Here is an 18,271-nt window from a genome sequence, read left to right on the forward strand (position 1 = left end):
CCACGCACAAGGTGTTACAATTTTATATCTGCTATTTCATATTTGACAAAATACTTGCTATATCTACTTTGGCATTCTTTATCCACGTTATACTTTGTGTACCAATAAGTACCTTGTATATTAAAAATCTTATTGTCAAGTAAAAATAATGAATATAAAATTGTGGCTAAACTTAATTAATGCTATTCATTAATGACTTATGGCATTGTAAACAATCTGTGTATGCCAATGACACAAAACCACGCAGGACAATTTATTCAATTCAACTTTGCGGGGAAGGGGGGGGGGTCTCTGGTCAAAATGGCAATACGAGTGGCTTTGCACCTGGAACTTAAAATTCTGCACTTAATGGGATGAAGTTATAGAAATCCCTGATGTTAAATGACCTGGGGGTGCTTGGCAATTTTAAAGCAGAACAATTCTACAATTCATTTTTTTACCATCAAAGATACGGTGTGAATATTAAAATAACACAATGAGATTTTAAATATTTTTATTTAAAACAAAAAAAGGAATTTCTCTTTTCAAGATGTAGTTACATTAATTTGGACCGTATGAACTGAATGCACCTCAAGACGCTTTCACAATGCATTGCTAAATGGAAAAGTATTTAGCAAAATTAGCTTCACTTTGCCTTATCACAGCACATCTCAAGAAGTCCTATTTATAATATACGCCACATCCTCTTTAAAGCCGTGACCGCTGAGGATTTTGGAAACGTTTCTTTTCTCGTATGGAAGTTCCTCATCCCCAAAGTAAACTAAATTGAAAAAAAAAAAAAACAACAAAACAAATTAACAGTGTATTAATTTTACATAATTACTCCATAAACACTTATATCAGAGGCAGTGGTACAGGTATAGGATTCATTATTAAGAAACCAGCTATTCCACAGTGCTATTTTTCCATAACATCAAATACATAATTCTTAATTTTTAAACCATTTGCTATTTCTCTATATAAATAATATCGTATTTTGTACTTGATGTTAAATAGCCCAGAGTGAAATCAGCACTATATAGTACAGGTATGGGACCTGTTATCCAGCATGCTAGGGGTCTGGAGTTTTCCAAATAACGTATCTTTCTGTAATTTGGATCTTCATACCATAAATCTACTAGAAAACATTAAATAAACCTAATTGGCTGGTTTTGCTTCCAATAAGGATTAATTATATCTTAGCTTAGATCAAGCACAAGGTACTGTTTTAATACTACAGAGAAAAAGGAAATAATTTTTAAAAAATTTGGATTATTTTATTATAATGGATTCTATGGGAGACCGCCATGCCATAATTCGGAGCTTTCTGGATAATGGATCCCATACTGGTATTCATTATTGCTTACAAGATTGGGGGGATTTTCAGTTATGATATAGATCTCCTTAAAGGCATTCTGCTTCACAGAACGGGAAAACTCCTTTATCCAGAAAACCGCAGGTGCCAAGTATTCTTGACGATATATCCCAAAAACGTACAAAATGCATATGAGTGGCATCCACTTGGGGCGGGTTATGGTCAAATCACATACTTAATACAACCTGTGGAGAAAGGGCTAGTGTGACATTAAACTAAAGCTTCCCTCAGAGGTGCTTCCAAAGCCTGCTCTTTTGCATAAAGCGATTGCATGACTCATGCAGTTTACAGAAAGGTTATTTTTAAATAATAAATGCAACAATGCTGTGGAAAAGTTCATTGTGTTCCACAGAGTTCCCTTCCACTTTTTTTTTTGCATAGTGACATATGAGGGAATCCCTTGATGCATTACTTCTTGTTTATTTGCGGAAAGTTCTTTAGAGAGGTTTCCTTGGTCTGCAAAATCTTAAACCCTTTAAAATGTGCTCCCGTTGCACTTTAAGATGCTGTGGTCACTACTCTCTGCTTTTCAGTCAGGCGCACTATAACTACTTTGCTTTCCCTAGTTTTATGGAGGTACCATATAGACATATATGTGTTTCTACAACTAATTCACATGAATTACATACATAGAACATATAGAGTTACATACATCACAACCAATACTGGTACAAAAGGTGAGGAAGGCCCTGTGCAAAAGAGTTTACAATCTAAAGGGAATAAGACATAAGGTGTGGGAGTGGGCAAGATAAGAAATAAGTGGGTGAGAGATGTAGTACAGTATGTGGTATTGCATTTAGCAGAGTGAGTGTAAGCTTCTTTAAATAAGTGTGATTCAATAGATCGGATAGCTGAAAGGTTGGGAGAAAGTCGGACAGACCGTGGGAGAGAATTCCAGAGGAGGGGTGCAGACCTTGCAAAGTCTTTAATGTGACCATGTGAGGAGGTAATCAAAGAAGAGTTGAGTAGCAGGTCAGCAGAGGAGCGTAGCAAGTGTTTGGGTGAGTATATAGATATGATTTCAGAGATGTAGGTTGGGGCAGAATTATGAAGTGCTTTGAATGTCAGGGTCATTCATTTTAATTTTATTTTGAAAGGTAGCGGAAGCCATTGTAGGGATTGGCAAAGTGGCATGGAAGAGGAGGAGCGGTTGCTGAGGTGTATAAGCCTGGCCGCAGTGTTCATTATAGACTGGACAGTCAATTAAAAGAGAGTTCACAGTCGTCTAAAAGTGATATGACGAGAGAGTGAATAAGAATTTTGTCTGCATATTGGGTGATAAATGATCATATATTGGATATGTTCCTTAGGGTAGAAGTGACGATTTAATAAGTGACTGGATATGAGGAGTGAAGGACAGGGCAGAATCTAGGATAACTACGATAGATACTTCCGGGATATTACGGATGTTAGTTGGAAGAAACTGAACCATTTCCGCTTTAGAGAGGTTTAATTTAAGGTAGTGTTGTGACATCCAAGTAGAGATAGAAATTAGGAGAGGAGAGATATATCGGAGTATCGCCAGCATAGAGGTGGTAGTGGAAACCATACGAGTTGATTTGTTTACCAAGGGAGGAAGTATAGAGGGAGAACAATAAGGGGACCAGGACAGAGCCTTGAGGAACCCCAACAGAAAGAGGTAGGGGAGAAGATGCTACTCCATTGTAGAAGGCACTGAAGGAAGAAGTATTTTAACATTTTGTATGCTAATTTGACTGCCATGGCAATCTCCTGGAAAACCACAGGCTCTTTACATGCCCTTCCTGCCTGTCGCCACATCCAATAAAAGTAGCACCAAAGCGGTCTACGTCATACTAGTGATGACCTTTTAGTGCAAACATTCATTGTCCTAGTCCCTCTAAAGCAGGCATAAGGCTAGACTAGATGATGTATAGCAATGTGGATTCTCAGCAGGCGGAGAATCCGCTACCCTGCTGCTCTCCATGTCTTTTCAACTGCGGCCAGATTTTGGCGCAAAATGTAAAATGTTGCGTTTCAGGCCCAAAATTTGCCGCATCTGTAGTGGAAGAGCAGTGGGGCAGTGGATTCTCAGCCTGCGGAGAAACACAGGCAGAAATCTGCCATTGTCTGGCCCTGGCCTTAATTACCAGAATTATGTGACAGGCTGCATAGGATATGTGAAAGCAGAAACGGTTCTCTCAAAAAAAAAACATTTCAAATGAAACTAAAAAAGTTCCAGTTGGTTTAAAATTGGGTCACACTCTGCCCTGCAAGCTGAAATTGGACTTAAGCGATGTTAAAATTAAACATGTTACCAGATTCTAAGAAGAACAAAAAGAAGTCAAAGGGCACACTGGCAAACTACTGATGAGAAATGGGAAACTAACTGAATGTATATTTTGGATTTTCAGAATCTTTTGAAAATAAAGTGTACGTAAAGTATTCATTTTCATGGCAAAATCCACTAAGACTGACTGACAAGTGGAGGCCATGCCTGCTAGTACATACATACAAGGTGCTGAGGGCAGCGGATTGGCTTTTCTCTGCTAGCATATATTAATAACTGGTATGCCGTTATAAACAATTGTTCAAGCAATAGTACAGCTTGAAAGAGGAAACCATACATATTGCATCCTACAATCCGCCAACTAAAGAAAAAACGACACCCGAGATTCTTTGACTGGTTTGGATTCTTACCTTAGTATGGTGGGCTCTGGCATTCCTGGATCTGCTCCTCTTTTAAATCCTGAAATGCAAGTTAGATACATTTGAGAAAATATTAAAAGGCAGAAACAGGAGACCCATTTGGGAGTTTGGCAAATGGGAGAGGAAACTGCGCAGATGCTTTTTTGTTTCAAAATGTCTTTAGTTCACCTATCTCTAAAATAGAAAGCTCTGATGTCTGTATCTTAAAAACTGTATTGCATTCAATTCCAATGAAAGTGTTACACATTCAGCCAAACATTAATAACCGTATTGTTTCCCATGTCATTTGGCAGGTATTAAAGGAATAGTTCAGTATACAATAAAAAACTGGGTTAATAGATAGGCTGTGCAAAATAAAAAATATTTCTGATATAGTTAGTTAGCCAAATATGTAATCTATAAAGGCTGGAGTGACTGGATGTGTAAAATAATAGCCAAAACATGTGGTATTCTCAGAACTAAATTGCTCTATTCTTTTTGGCCTTGTTCTTCTGTCCTGTGTCCCTTATCATTCTCTGTATACGTATTGCTACTCTACCCCTTTTTAATGGTAATTCTCAGTGGAATAGTTTCTCTAGCACAAAGATCCCTAACCAGTACCTTGTGAGCAACATGATGCTCACCAACCGATTGGATGTTGCTCCCAGTGGCCTCAAAGCAGGAGATTATTTTCCTGACTGGAAGGCAAGTTGTGGTAGGTTTACCGCCATACAGAGTTTCCTGTAGTCTGCCAGCCCAATTAGGGGCTACCAAATAGTCAATCACAGCATTTATTTTGCTCCACCCAGTAACAATTTCCATGCTTGTGTTGCTCCCCAACACTTTTTACATCTGAAAGTGGCTCTCTGGTAAACCAGGCATGTCCAAAGTGCGGCCCAATTGCGGCCCTTTTTCAAATGTACACCGGCCCTCAGCCTCCATCATGCAATTAATAATAACGAGGCCCCCCAGCACAGTGCAATCAGGAATCCCATAGCAGTAATATTAAGGCACATTAGTGAAATGATCTGCCACTTGGTCTATACTGCTGCCTGTGTGCTGAAGATGTTAGCAATAGACACGTACTGGAACGTAGAGACGCACTGTTTTCGCATACTTCTTTAGGGCTGAAGGTGTCAATAGACGTACTGACGTGCCAGTACAGTGAACTAAAGAAGTATGGCATCACTACGTTCCAGTATGTGTCTATTGCTAACACCTTCAGCACACAGGCAGCAGTATAGACCAAGTGGCAGATCATTTCACTAATGTGCCCAAATATTAATGCTACGATTACTCGATTGCTGTAATTTAATGTTAATGGTTCAAAGAATGTCAGGCTGAATGGTCGGCCCCCACACATTTTCACCTCACCAAATCTGGCCCTCGTTACAAAAAGTTCGGGCACCCCTGGCTTAGACGCAGATCAATATCAGGATGCTGGACTCAATTTACACAATATTTTTTTGAACCATAAATTAAGATATGATTGTGCCGATTGTAGACATCTAAATTAAACCCAAAGCAATGTAAGTGCAATTATAATCAGTGCAAGAGTTAGATTTAGAAGTCCAATGATTTAGAAGGTAAAATTCCTACTCCGTGACATTATAGAAATTCAAGGGCAATGGCTTTCTGTTGTAAAACCCATCACGCTGATGTGCTGCTTATACTTTACCTGTCTCCTTTCTAACATTTCTATAGTAAAAATCTGTTTCTGTGCCGACAGGAGGGTGAGAGGTGCCGGCCAGTAAATACTTATATATTGAATTAATACATATTGATAACTAATGACTGTTACTAATAAAACAAGGGACGTAACTACGGAGGAAGCAGGCCCAGGAGGTATAGGGGGGTCCCAGGAGGCCCAAATAAAGAGCAATCTCAACATATTGATAAAACAGAACAACCTCTGGATATGTTGGGGGCCCTAAAATGAAATTGCTGTGGGGCTCAGTAATATCTAGTTACTCCACTGAATAAAACGTGTTGATTGTTATTAATAAAGTAACAAATCAATGGTTCAGTTAAATACCTATAAAATAAACAATAACGAAGAAGAGGTTAAACAGTAGTGAGTGTCCTCCAGCACAAGGACACTGAGCGCAGCGCCACTGTCAGCCATTGCTGAGGCTGTTCCACACGTGACTGCACGGCGACACGATACTAACCTAAATACAGGACCATTGGGATAAAGCCCCAGCGGATGGTGAACTGTCCGCATTTAAAGACTTTCTGCAGGCGCTGCTTGGATTCTTTGCTGAGTTCGGGCATGGCTGCAAGGAGAACAGCTGCAAGCGGAAGGAAGCTGATAAGATCTGCTATTTCCGGGTTCCCCTCACCTATCGTACTGGGGTTAGAGCGCCACCTGCTGATTATTGAAAGTACTGTATGGGTCAGAATACACATAGTAATCAGCAGGTGGCGCTCTTACCCCAGTACTGCAGGCTAAAATGTGTCACGTGGTGTTGAAAAAAGTTTGAGTACCGAAGTCGAAAGTGTGCGGCTGAGAAGAGGTCGGGCAGGATCTCGATTATAGTATTGCGTGTAAGTAGACTTGTCAGGTAAATATGAATGTGGAAAGCAGTAGCAGCTCCGCAATGCCTTATAGCCATAGAGATTTCACTTCTACACCGGCTGTTTGACTTGGCGGGCTCGGCCGTGCACATGGGGCGGTGGCTGGACTGTGTGAGGGGCTTATAGTGTATGGATAGTGTATTAATACTGTATGTATAGTGTATGAGGGGCTGTATGTTAAACTGCACTCAGTCACTGTTTAGACTATATCTATCTCTATATATATATATATATCCGATGGTACTGCGACCCTGCACCACGTGTCAGTGACTTCCACACGACTTCCCTATGGAATGGGCCTCGCTGCTCTGAAAGGGATCTGCTCTTCATCTTTAATGAACACTCAGTATGATGTGGAGAGCAGTATTCTGTACAATATATCTGTATAATGTTTGTGTATAATATATAGTGAATAAAGTACCCCCTCTTGTGAAATATAAGGATATTATAAGTTACAGAGGCGTTTCATGACCATATAAAAGCACGAGGCCGAACTTCTAATATCCTCATATTTTACAACTGGGGGTACTTTATTTATTCTAATACACACGTTTCAGTGAGTCATGTGACAGAAATGACATCAGAACTCACTGTTTATAACTGATGACATCAGAACTCACCATTTATACTAATTTACAAGTTATTCATGGCCTTTGTGTATTATATGGATATTCACAAAAATAGAAACAAAGGCACACTCACTTCAGTGCTTCTGCATCAATTCAAAGTGTTTTCTGTTTATTTTTGGTGAGATCGCAGCAAATTAGAGGTGGAAAACATTTTTACTTCCTTGTTTGGGGCAAAAAGTCGCGCAATATCACTCCCTGCCGCTATTATGCATATGCAAATTAGGGTTCGGTCAGGCAGAAGGATTCGGCCGAATCCTGCTGAAAAAGTCTGTATTCTGAACCGAATCCTGGATTTAGCTCATCCCTAAAGGCTCTTACTCACGAGCGGTTGTAGCTGCGCTCCCCTGCGTTCCGTTTTTCTGCGTTCAGCCGCAGGGGAGCGTGGGAATAGACGCATTACATTTTTTCCAATGGGGCTGTACTCACACAGGTGCGTGTAGGCACCGAAAGCAGTAAAAATGCAGCATGTTGCGTCTCAACCTGCGTTCGGCGCCTACACGCGCCTGTGTGAGTACAGCCCCATTGGAAAAAATGTAATGCGTCTATTCCTGCGCTCCCCTGCGGCTGAACGCAGAAAAATGGAACGCAGGGGAGCGCAGCTACAACCACTCGTGAGTAAGAGCCCTAATAGAAACATTCTAATGTGCAAGACCTGTCGCGCTGGAGGTGAGAAACAGGTTAGCAAGCAATCAGTGCTATTGTAATTAAATTCTAATAAAGTCAGATCCAGCTGCATACAGAGACTGAGCTGTAATGTACAGGTCGCAACAGAAAAATCATGGATGTGAATTATTATCCAAGCATTTGTTTGAGCTATACTTTCCTAAGATCTGCAGGTTATCAGGAGGCCTAAATGTGGAAAAAGAGATTATAAAGTAGCCGGTGATAAGGACTGTACTCCTGAATGTAGATAATTGTGTCTCTTTGATGCATTAAAGGATTTACCTGAGGCTACTTGTGGCTAAAGTCAGTTATGATAATACAGCAGTTTCCACAGAAATTCATGGAAAAACAAATTGTCTGAGCAAGAAACCAGCTTCTTCCTTAATAGTGTGACTGAAAGTTAATAATCTTATTTTCTGTTAATTTAGCTAATTTCTGGTTAATTCCTGCACTACAGGACTCAAAAAACAAGTAAGTGTTGTCTGATATCTTGGATTTTTGTCTTTCCTCACAGAGAAAATGTACATAGCCATTGATGAGGACTGTACTCCTGAATCACTTTGATGTGCTTAAGGATTTACCTGAGACTAGTTAGTCCAAAAAATGTTGCTAAAGTGTCTAAATGAAGGATGTGCAGTTCCATACGTTTTAAGGGGAAAATAGTATATTAATTGAGTGTTTTGTTAATGCCAGTGTCATTTGTCACTGCTTCCAGTTCAAAAGAATGGCAAGTGCTGCTGTTGGGGGTGAGAGGCATCAGAAAGCATGATTTATCTTTAATATCCTCAGTATGGATGGAGATGCAGATTTATATTTTTAACTTTGTATAGAAAAAAATTCTTCTAGAGCTTTTTACTCGGGTATGGTAAAGCATTCTACAGAATAAATACTAGCTTGCGCTATTGCAGCTAATCTATTAGGAATAAAATGCCTCTGTAGCTTTCCTTCTTTTAAAAAAATACTTCCCATTTTACATTAATTTTGCTTGTTTATTTAATTTGACTTTGCTTATTTTAAAAGAATAGCATTATATATGAAACAATTACCTTTCAAATCCAGTGTGTAATTATTTTAATCCATTTACTGTTAAACTACACAGAAGTCTTCCAGTGAAGAAGAGCTGTGGCGCTGGACATGAGTAGCAGGTAAGAAGACATTCTGCCACCTCTTCCTATAGATGTAACCTTGCAAAATGAGTGACGCATAGTAGCCAATGATGAGGAATGTACTCCTGAATAGAGTTCTTACTTCTATATTTGATGCATCAAAAGGATTTACCTGAGGCTACTTTGTCCAGAAAGTGTGGATAGATGAGAGGCAGTGCAAACCATGCTTAGTGTGTGGGTAATGTTACAGGCCAGCCCCAAGACTCCTGCTTGCATCCATAATCTCGAAATAAAGTCCCTTCCATTATTCCCCGTTCAGTTGTCCCCAGCACTGGCTGGCCCCCTGCACTTAAAATCTTTGTATCTTTTACAGGTTATTCATGGATTTTTGTACTGTAAGGCCATTTGAAGGTTAAATAACATTTTAAAGCCTGTCAACTCCTACCAAGGTTATAATTTTATAAAATCCTCTTCTGAAATCCTCAATGCACAGCCAAGTAGAGTAGACAGGGCTGCAAGCAAAGGGTCAAGCCAATTCTAGAAATCCCTGTTTTGGGGGCACAGGAACAGGTAATATTTCCTACCTTGGGGGAATACAGAAACAGAGAGGGAAGTCAACACTGAATCTGGAATATGGCAGTGCATAAAAATAATTAAAATGTTCATGGGATAAGTAAAATCACAGTTTAACAATCAATGTGCAGACTAGACTGACACCAGCCACCAAATGGCTGGTTCTAGAACAGCCCTTGACTGAAGAAACAACACAAGGCATTACTGGTGTTACTCATATAAGACTAAGCATTGCGTTAACTAATGTTCGATTTTATTGGCAAACTTTTTATAAAGACCTTAAACCAAACAACTGTTATACTAGTGATATAGAAAATATCAGGACAATTTCATGAATTTGATCTTACTCTTCTTTTTAGCTGTACACTGGATAAGAGCTGCAGTGAGAAGGCGACACTGGTGAGCAATAAAAGGTCTTTCTGTGTAAAGCAAACTTTGTATAAAGGGAGCAGATGTAGCCTGTGATGAGCAGTGTACTCCTGAATGTAGATATCATGTCTATAAATGATGCGTTAAAGGATTTACCTGAGGCTACTTTGTTCAGCAGGTGGTGGTAGAAGTAAATACATACTTATGAGCATTTGCAACCATTGCTTTCAGATATTGATAAGTGTAAGTTTTACCAGTAAAATTCACATGAAGGAGCTACACTTGACCCCACATGAAGGAGCCAATGGGCAACTCCAGCTGGCAGCATAGGCTGTTTTTGTTTTTTTTCCTGAAAAGCAAATACATGACAAAGGATAAACACGTCAAGTAGACAGGACAGTCGATATTGGTACAGATTAAATGCATAGCAGGTAAGGTAGGTACTGCTGCAACTGAAAACCTGGCAAGGTGATGATAGGTTAATCAAGAATAAGTCCAGGCAAGGGTTAATGCAAGCATAGTTTAAGAACAAGGCAAAAGTCTTTATACAGAAATTCAGCAGCCTGGACATACAGGCTATCAGGGCAGGTTGGGCAAGGAGAGGGACTGGACAATGCAGTGCAACCGACTCCTAATTAATTTGTACAGACTGCATGGTGGGTTTTCTAAATGGGAAAGCGCTGTTCATGTAAGTCTGTCTCTCTAGTGTAGCAGTCAGAGAACCCAAGAGCACAAGGCTCTCAGTGAGACACTGATGTTATAACATATATATGAGAAAAGTGCCCTCTAAGGCAGTGGTTCCCAAACTGTTGCTCTATACTCGATTGGGGCTGGAGAGCCTAGTGTGAGGGTTGGAGTGAAATGTATTTGCTATCATAGATCATAATGGAAACCCAGCTTGATGGTCCATAGAAACCCACGCTGCAGTGTTATATGGCAATGGAACTTTAAAAACTCACTACTAATTTGGCCACTTACATAGGAAAATCTAATTTCTAGTACCCACCCTATGTTAGGATCCTGGAAGATTTTACCCAAATTGTGGAGTCTTGCTCAATCAGAATAACTGTGTTTTTGCGCTACTTTCTGCTAGTTTGTCTGGCTAATGTTTGTTTTTATTGGTAAACGTTTTATAAAGACATTCAACCATATAACTGTTATATTAGATAGCCCATAAGCAAATTCCCCATTATCCTTTGTCAGAAATTTGATGAAAATATATTGAGAATAGATAGCATAATATAGAATTCAAGCAATCCGCTCTCTTCTTCTCTCTATTTATATAGAAATATGCTAATGGACAAGACCTGTGGCACTGGAGGTGAGAAACAGGTAAGCAAGCCATCAGTGCTATTGTAGTAAAATTCTAATAAAGTCAGATCCAGCTGCATACAGAGACTGAGCTGTAATGTACAGGTCGCAACAGAGGAAAAAAACATTGATGTGAATATATTATCCAAGCATTTGTTTGAACTATACTTTCCTAGGATCTGCAGGAGGCCTAAATGTGTTAAAAAATAAATAAATAAAAAAAATTATAAACTAGCCGGTGATAAGGACTGTACTCCTGAACGTAGATAATTGTGTCTCTTTGATGCATTAAAGGATTTACCTGAGGCTACTTGTGGCTTAAAGCCAGTTATGATAATACAGCAGTTTCCACTGAAATCCATGGAAAAACAAATTGACTGAGCAGGAAATCATTGTTCTTCTTACTTAATAGTGTGTCTGAAAGGTAATAATGTTGTTTTCTGTCATTTCCGGTTAATCCCTACACCACAGGACTGAAAAAAACAGGTAAGCGGTTGTCTGAGATATTGGATTTTTGTTTTTCGTCACAGAGAAAATGTGCATAGCCATTGATGAGGACTGTACTCCTGAATCACTTTGATGTGCTTAAGGATTTACCTGAGGCTAATTAGTCCAGCTAATGTTGCTAAAGTGTGCAGTGAAGCTCCATGCATTTCAAGGGGAAAATATGAGATTAATTGAATGTTTTGTTGCTGCCAGTGTCATTTGTCTACTCCAATGTTGAACCAAAGCAGCCAAATGCTTTACATCACTGTCACTGCTTCCAGTTGAACAGAATGGCAAGTGCTGTTGGGGGGGGGGGGGGGTGAGGGGGGGTGAGACAAAATATCTTTAATGCATACATACAACCAAGGCTATCCTGCAAAATAGAAATTATTAGAGGGTGAAAGGATTCTAATATAATTTGGGTTAATATCCTTTTCTAATTGTAGCTGGGTTCAGTTTAATCAATAATAAGACTGATAAATCTTGCAATCCATATATGTTGGTGTTGGATTGCAAGATTTATCAGTCTTAATATTGATTAAACTGAACCCAGTTACAATTAGAAAATTGTAAGTTTTCTTTTTTTATATTTTGAGATTTCTCTTTTTCTTTTTAAACTACGCAGGCATTTACATATGGCGTTATGGATCATATGAAATGTGTAAGTACTCCATCCATAGTGTACTTCCCCTTGCAACTGGAACTGCATGTAGCCTGTGATGAGGACTGTACACCTGAATGTAGCTTTAAATCTGCATTTGATGTATTAAAGGATTTACCTGAGGCGACATTCTCCATTATATTGTCTTCATCCCCCTTATTGTGCATGCAGTCCCACGTGTGGTTTTGTCATTCTACTACTGGTTTGATATCTCACCAATCAATTACAATCCACGTCACTAATCTTTTCTCTTATTGTTCCATGAAATGATTTTCCATCCAGGCAGCACAACCTTTGTTTAAGATCAGGGTGCAAATGACTCTTATACATTCTATTCCATAAATTATTGAATGATTTCACTCCTGAAATCTTTATTAAAGAGGTAGTTCACCCTTAAGTTAACTTTTGGTATGATTAGAATGGCCAATTCTTAGCAACTTTCTGATTGGTCTTCATTTATTTTTTTTATATAGTTGAATGACTTTCCTCCTTCTTCCGACTCTTTCCAGCTTTCAAATGTAGTCACTGACCCTGGTATACTATTGCTTTTTTAGGCTATTATTTTTACGGACTTATTTTTCTATTCATGTCCTCTCCTATTCATATTCCAGTCTCTCATTCAAATCACTAAAACACAAACTGTTAATCTACTAAAAAGCTTGAGAAATCCTTCCCATTTTACATTAATTTTGTTTAATTTGAGTTTGCTCATTTTAGAAGCATAACATTATATTTGAAAATACCTTTCAAATCCAGTTTGTAATTATTTTAATCCATTTACTGTTAAACTACACAGAAGTCTTCCAGTGAAGAAGAGCTGTGGCGCTGGACATGAGTAGCAGGTAAGAAGACAGTCTGCCGCCTCTTCCTATAGATGTAACCTTGCAAAATGAGTGACGCGTAGTAGCCAATGATGAGGAATGTACTCCTGAATAGAGTTCTTACTTCTATATTTGATGCATCAAAGGATTTACCTGAGGCTACTTTGTCCAGAAAGTGTGGATAGAAGAGAGGCAGTGCAAACCATGTATGGTGTGTGGGTAATATCACTCACCTGTTACAGGCCTGCCCAAGACTCCTGCTTGCATCCATAATTTCTAAATAAAGTCCCTTCCATTATTCCTAGTTCAGTTGTCCCCAGTACTGGCTGGCTCCCTGCACTTAAAATCTTTGTATCTTTTACAGGTTATTCATGGATTTTTGTACTGTAAGGACATTTGAAGGTTAAATAACATTTTTAAAGCCTGTAAACTCCTACCAAGGTTATTTAATTTATAAAATCCTCTTCTGAAATCCTCAATGCACAACAATTAGAGTAGACAGGGCTGCAAGCAAAGGGTCAAGCCAATTCTAGAAGTCCCTGTTTTGGGGGCACAGTAACAGGTAATATTTCCTACCTTGGGGGTACAGAAACAGACAGAGAAGTCAACACTGAATCTGGAATCTCGCAGTGCATAAAAATAATTCAAATGTGCATGGGATTAAGTAAAATCACAGTTAATCAATGTGCAGACTAGACTGACAACAGCCACCAAGTTAATGGCTGGTTCTAGAACAGCCCTTGACTGAAGAAACAACACAAGTCATAACTGGAGTTACTCATGCAAGACTAAGAACATCTACTAAGCATTGCTTTAGCTAATGTTCATTTTTATTGTAAAACATTTTATAAAGACCTTAAACCAAATAACTGTTACATTAGTGATATAGAAAATATCAGGACAATTTCATGAATTTGATCTCTCGCTCTTCTTTTAGCTGTACTCTGGAGAAGAGCTGCAGCGGGGAGGTGAAACTGGTGAGCAATAAAAGGTCTTTCTGTGTAAAGCAAACTTTGTATAAAGGGAGCAGATGTAGCCTGTGATGAGCAGTGTACTCCTGAATGTAGATATCATGTCTATAAATGATGCGTTAAAGGATTTACCTGAGGCTACTTAGTTCAGCAGGTGGTGGTAGAAGTAAATACATACTTATGAGCATTTGCAACTATTGCTTTCAGATATTGATAAGTGTAAGTTTTACCAGTAAAATTCACATGAAGGAGCTACACTTGACCCCACATGAAGGAGCCAATGGGCAACTCCAGCTGGCAGCATAGGCTGTTTTTTTTTCCTGAAAAGCACATACATGACAAGGGATAAACACGTCAAGTAGACAGGACAGTCGTATTGGTACAGATTAAATGCATAGCAGGTAAGGTAGGTACTGCTGCAACTAAAAACCTGGCAAGGTGATAGGTTAATCAAGAATAAGTCCAGGCAAGGGTAAATGCAAGCAGAGTTCACGAACAAGGCAAAAGTCTTTATACAGGAATTCAGCAGCCTGGACATACAGGCTAACAGGACCTACAGTCGGGCAAGGAGAGGGAGAGGACTGGATAATGCAGTGCAACTGACTCCTAATTAATTAGGGTGGCAGTACAGACTGCATGGTGGGTTTTCTAGATGGGAAAGTGCTGTTCATGTAAGTCTGTCTCTCTAGTGTAGCAGTCAGAGAACCCAAGAGCACAAGGCTCTCAGTGAGACACTGATGTTATAACATATGTATGAGAAAAGTGCCCTCTTAAGGCAGTGGGTGCTCTATACTCTATTGGGGCTGGAACAGCTGCTGGAGAGCCCGGTCTGAGGGTCAGTTGGAGTGAGATTTGGGAACAAATGTATTTGCTATCATAGATCATAATGGAAACTCAGCATGACGGTCCATAGAAACCCCCAGTGCAGTGATACATAGCAATGGAACTTAGCAAAAAAACTCACTACTAGTTTGGCCACTTACATAGGCAAAGCTAATTGCTGGTACCCAGCCTACCTTAGGATCCTGACAGATTTTACCCAAATCATGGAGTCTTACTCAATCAGACTTACTGTTTTTGTTCCACTTTCTGCTAGCTTGTCTGGATGGCTACCACTTCAGTTCAGCTGGAAGGTGGAAAGGGTCGTATTCTCTAAGCCTGCTGCAATCAACTTCCATCAATCTGAATTTCCTTTGCGAGATCTCAGAGGGACAAATATTTACTGTACTTTGAATGAATAGAAGAATCATCTTCACATTTATGAACTGATAATGTATTGTGCAAATTAACCCATTGCATGTTGGCTCAGTTGATCTCCATTGTACCATGAAAAAGTAGAGCCTTTGACACAAACTTCTTTTATGCCCACACCATAAATTGTGTTGTCTGGTACGGAAAGGGTAAATAATGATTGGTATTGCACACCACTAATGAAACACACATGAATAGGTGTTTGCTGTGGGATATTTTTTATACTAAAGTAATAAATGCAAATACTACCCTGTGCGGTATGATTTTTTTTTTTTTTTTAACATAACTCCACAGCTTATTGAATGTGCAAAATATGAATTCAGGCCAAAGCTCAGTGCTGGAAACTTTTCACCGTGGACTGGGCTGGCAGGGCACCAGGAGAAAACCCAGTGGGACCCACCAACCCTAAATTAAGAAGGAGGAAAGTATATACCATTGTGTGTGGGGGGAGCGATGCAAGGTTTGACGCTGTGAGGAGGGCTCTTAAAGGAAAACTATACCCCCAAAATGAATACTTAAGCAACAGATTTATATCAAATTGAATGACATATTAAAGAATCTTACCAAACTGGAATATATATTTACATAAATATTGCCCTTTTACATCTCTTGCCTTGAACCACCATTTTGTGACTCTATCTGTGCTGCCTCAGAGATCACCTGACCAGAAATACTACACCACTAACTGTCTGTCTGTTAATTGGCTCATGTGACCTTACATGTATGTGTTTGTGTGCACAGTGAATTGTACGATCTCAGGGTCGGCCCTTATTTTTTAAAATGGCAATTTTCTATTTATGATTACCCAATGGCACATACTACTAAAAAAGTATATTATTATGATAATGGTTCATTTACATGAAGCAGGGTTTTACACATGAGCTGTTTTAATAGATATTATCTTTTAAATATCTATTAAATATCTTTTAATAGAGAACTACATTGTTTGGGGGGTATAGTTTTCCTTTAAGATGCACTCCTGGTGAGCAACAGTTGCTCCTGTTTGCCCTGAATTTTCTAAGGGTTTATGTGATTAACGGTACAAAGTTTGCTACGGGTCAAGCAACCAATCAGCAGGTCACATTTACTGGCTATCTGTTTAAACTCCTCTTGGTTGATTTGAGTTACTGCATCTGTGCCTTTTATTACATGAGAGGGTTCCAGCTGGAACCATTTGTACTAATGGTCTCTTCCTTATGTGACTATAAATGCATAATTGGTTCAAGTGTGATTTCTCTAAAGGCAGTGGTGTAGCTCAAGGATACAGATACATGAAAACGTGATCCTAAATATGAGCCAGTTGTAGATCCATGCATAGCACTGCTAATAAACACACCACAGATGTGAAGCTGAGTAGCATACAGCTTTACTTTTATTGATTTATGGGGCAGCTTTATAATCCCTGCTCTAAAGTGTCTATTGAAGCTCTTTATTTGCTATAGAAACTGCTGAGGCTATCTATAAAAATATCGGCCGAAGGACTCGTTTTTATACAGAACTCCGAGATGATTCTGAATATCCTCATATTTTGCAACAGGGGGTACTTTATTATAATACACAAGTTTTAGTGTCATTTAACAGAAATTACATCACTAAGCTCCAATTATAACAGATGACCTCACTAAGCACCGTTTATAAGCATATAATTTACTGGATATTCACGGCTCTTGTGTATTATGGTGATATAATCTACAGTTTGGCCATTTCTTTATCGTCCGATTGCGTCATTCGTAACTTATTTGTCTCCTCTCAAGACTCTTCAACTTCCCATGCAGCTCCTGTTCTATATTAAGCCCAATTACCACACTCTCTTTCAACGGTGCCCACCCAGCACTGCCACTCCCCCATCTGTCGGCTACCCTCTTTGCCTGCCCAGTGCCCCCCACCCTGCCTACACAGCTGATACTCCTCCCCATACTCTCATCAATGAAACCACTACCCAGTCTGTCGCCCTTTACAGCGACCACCCCTTTCTACCCATATGTTGCTGCCTCCACCACACTTTACCTATGCTGTCTGCTCAGTCCTTCTGCCTCTTCTCATGTACCCACTTATGAGTCTGCTGCCTCTCTGGAGATGCCACCCCCTGCCCAAGCAGCCTATCCCCACCAGTTCACCGAGACTCTGTTGCTTAGGGGCAATACAAAGTATAGTTTTGTAGGAAACACCACTTGAAAGAAAAAAAAGATACAATTACTGGGTAAGATTGCTCTTTAGAACAAATGGCTGCTCCATACATGTCAATTTACATATACAGGTATGAGACCTGTTACCAGAGCCGGGCCAACACAGCGCCCTAGGCAACCTGGCTGGCTGACATGCGCAGAAGCGCATTTACTCACAGGAACTCAAGCAGTGGCCGGGGAGAGACAAAAACTGCTCGTGCGGACATGCACAGCAGCGCATTTACGCACAGAAATTACAGCATCGGCCAGGGAGAGACAGGACCGGACATGGGGTAGGCGACAGAGCAGGTACGTGCCTGGCGCCCCCTCAGCTTTGCGCCCTAGGCATGTGCCTACCCCTAGTTCCGGCCCTGCCTGTTACCTAGAATGCTCTGGACCTTTTCTGGATATGGGATCTTTCCATAATTTGCATCTACATAACTTGTCTGCTTACAATCATTTAAATATTAAATAAACCCGATAGGATTGTTTTGCCACGAATAAATATTAATTATATCTTCGTTTGGATCATGTACAAGGTACTGTTTTATTTTACAGAGAAAAAGGAAACGTTTTAAAATTACGAATTTTTGATTCTAAAACAGAGTCTGGAAAAATGACCTTGCCAACTTTCTGGATGAAGGGTTTCCAGTTATACCTGTATATGAATATGCTTTAATCTAGCAAT

The 18,271-nt window shown here is 39.6% G+C and overlaps 1 protein-coding gene and 1 long non-coding RNA gene across 2 annotated transcripts; one reads left to right on the forward strand and one right to left on the reverse strand.

Annotated features, from left to right (window-relative positions):
• Positions 1-476: 476 nt before the first annotated feature.
• tomm7.L (translocase of outer mitochondrial membrane 7 homolog L homeolog) lies at positions 477-6,329 on the reverse strand. Its single transcript, XM_018267360.2, has 3 exons — positions 6,172-6,329; positions 4,013-4,061; positions 477-760 (listed from the first exon to the last, which is right to left on the reverse strand). The coding sequence occupies exons 1-3, from the start codon at positions 6,272-6,274 to the stop codon at positions 745-747; spliced, it is 168 nt and encodes a 55-aa protein (XP_018122849.1). The 5' UTR covers positions 6,275-6,329; the 3' UTR covers positions 477-744.
• Positions 6,330-6,412: 83 nt separating this feature from the next.
• On the forward strand, positions 6,413-15,671 carry LOC108718861. Its single transcript, XR_001936093.2, has 10 exons — positions 6,413-6,547; positions 8,298-8,340; positions 8,969-9,014; positions 9,908-9,947; positions 11,204-11,249; positions 11,700-11,714; positions 12,340-12,375; positions 13,172-13,217; positions 14,134-14,173; positions 15,264-15,671. It is a non-coding gene; the product is annotated as an uncharacterized LOC108718861 (long non-coding RNA).
• Positions 15,672-18,271: the final 2,600 nt, after the last annotated feature.

This window comes from Xenopus laevis, chromosome 6L (genome assembly GCF_017654675.1).
Source record: "Xenopus laevis strain J_2021 chromosome 6L, Xenopus_laevis_v10.1, whole genome shotgun sequence".
In the NCBI taxonomy this organism is placed as follows: domain Eukaryota; kingdom Metazoa; phylum Chordata; class Amphibia; order Anura; family Pipidae; genus Xenopus; species Xenopus laevis.

What these genes read in the sequence shown, in the direction of transcription:
- tomm7.L (XM_018267360.2), bottom strand. Translation starts at nt 6,274, where the DNA reads ATGCCCGAACTCAGCAAAGAATCCAAGCAGCGCCTGCAGAAAGTCTTT. An exon ending in CCCAATGGTCCTGTATTTAG is followed by an intron (nt 4,062 to 6,171) that starts GTTAGTATCGTG and finishes CTTGCATTTCAG; the next exon opens with GATTTAAAAGAGGAGCAGAT.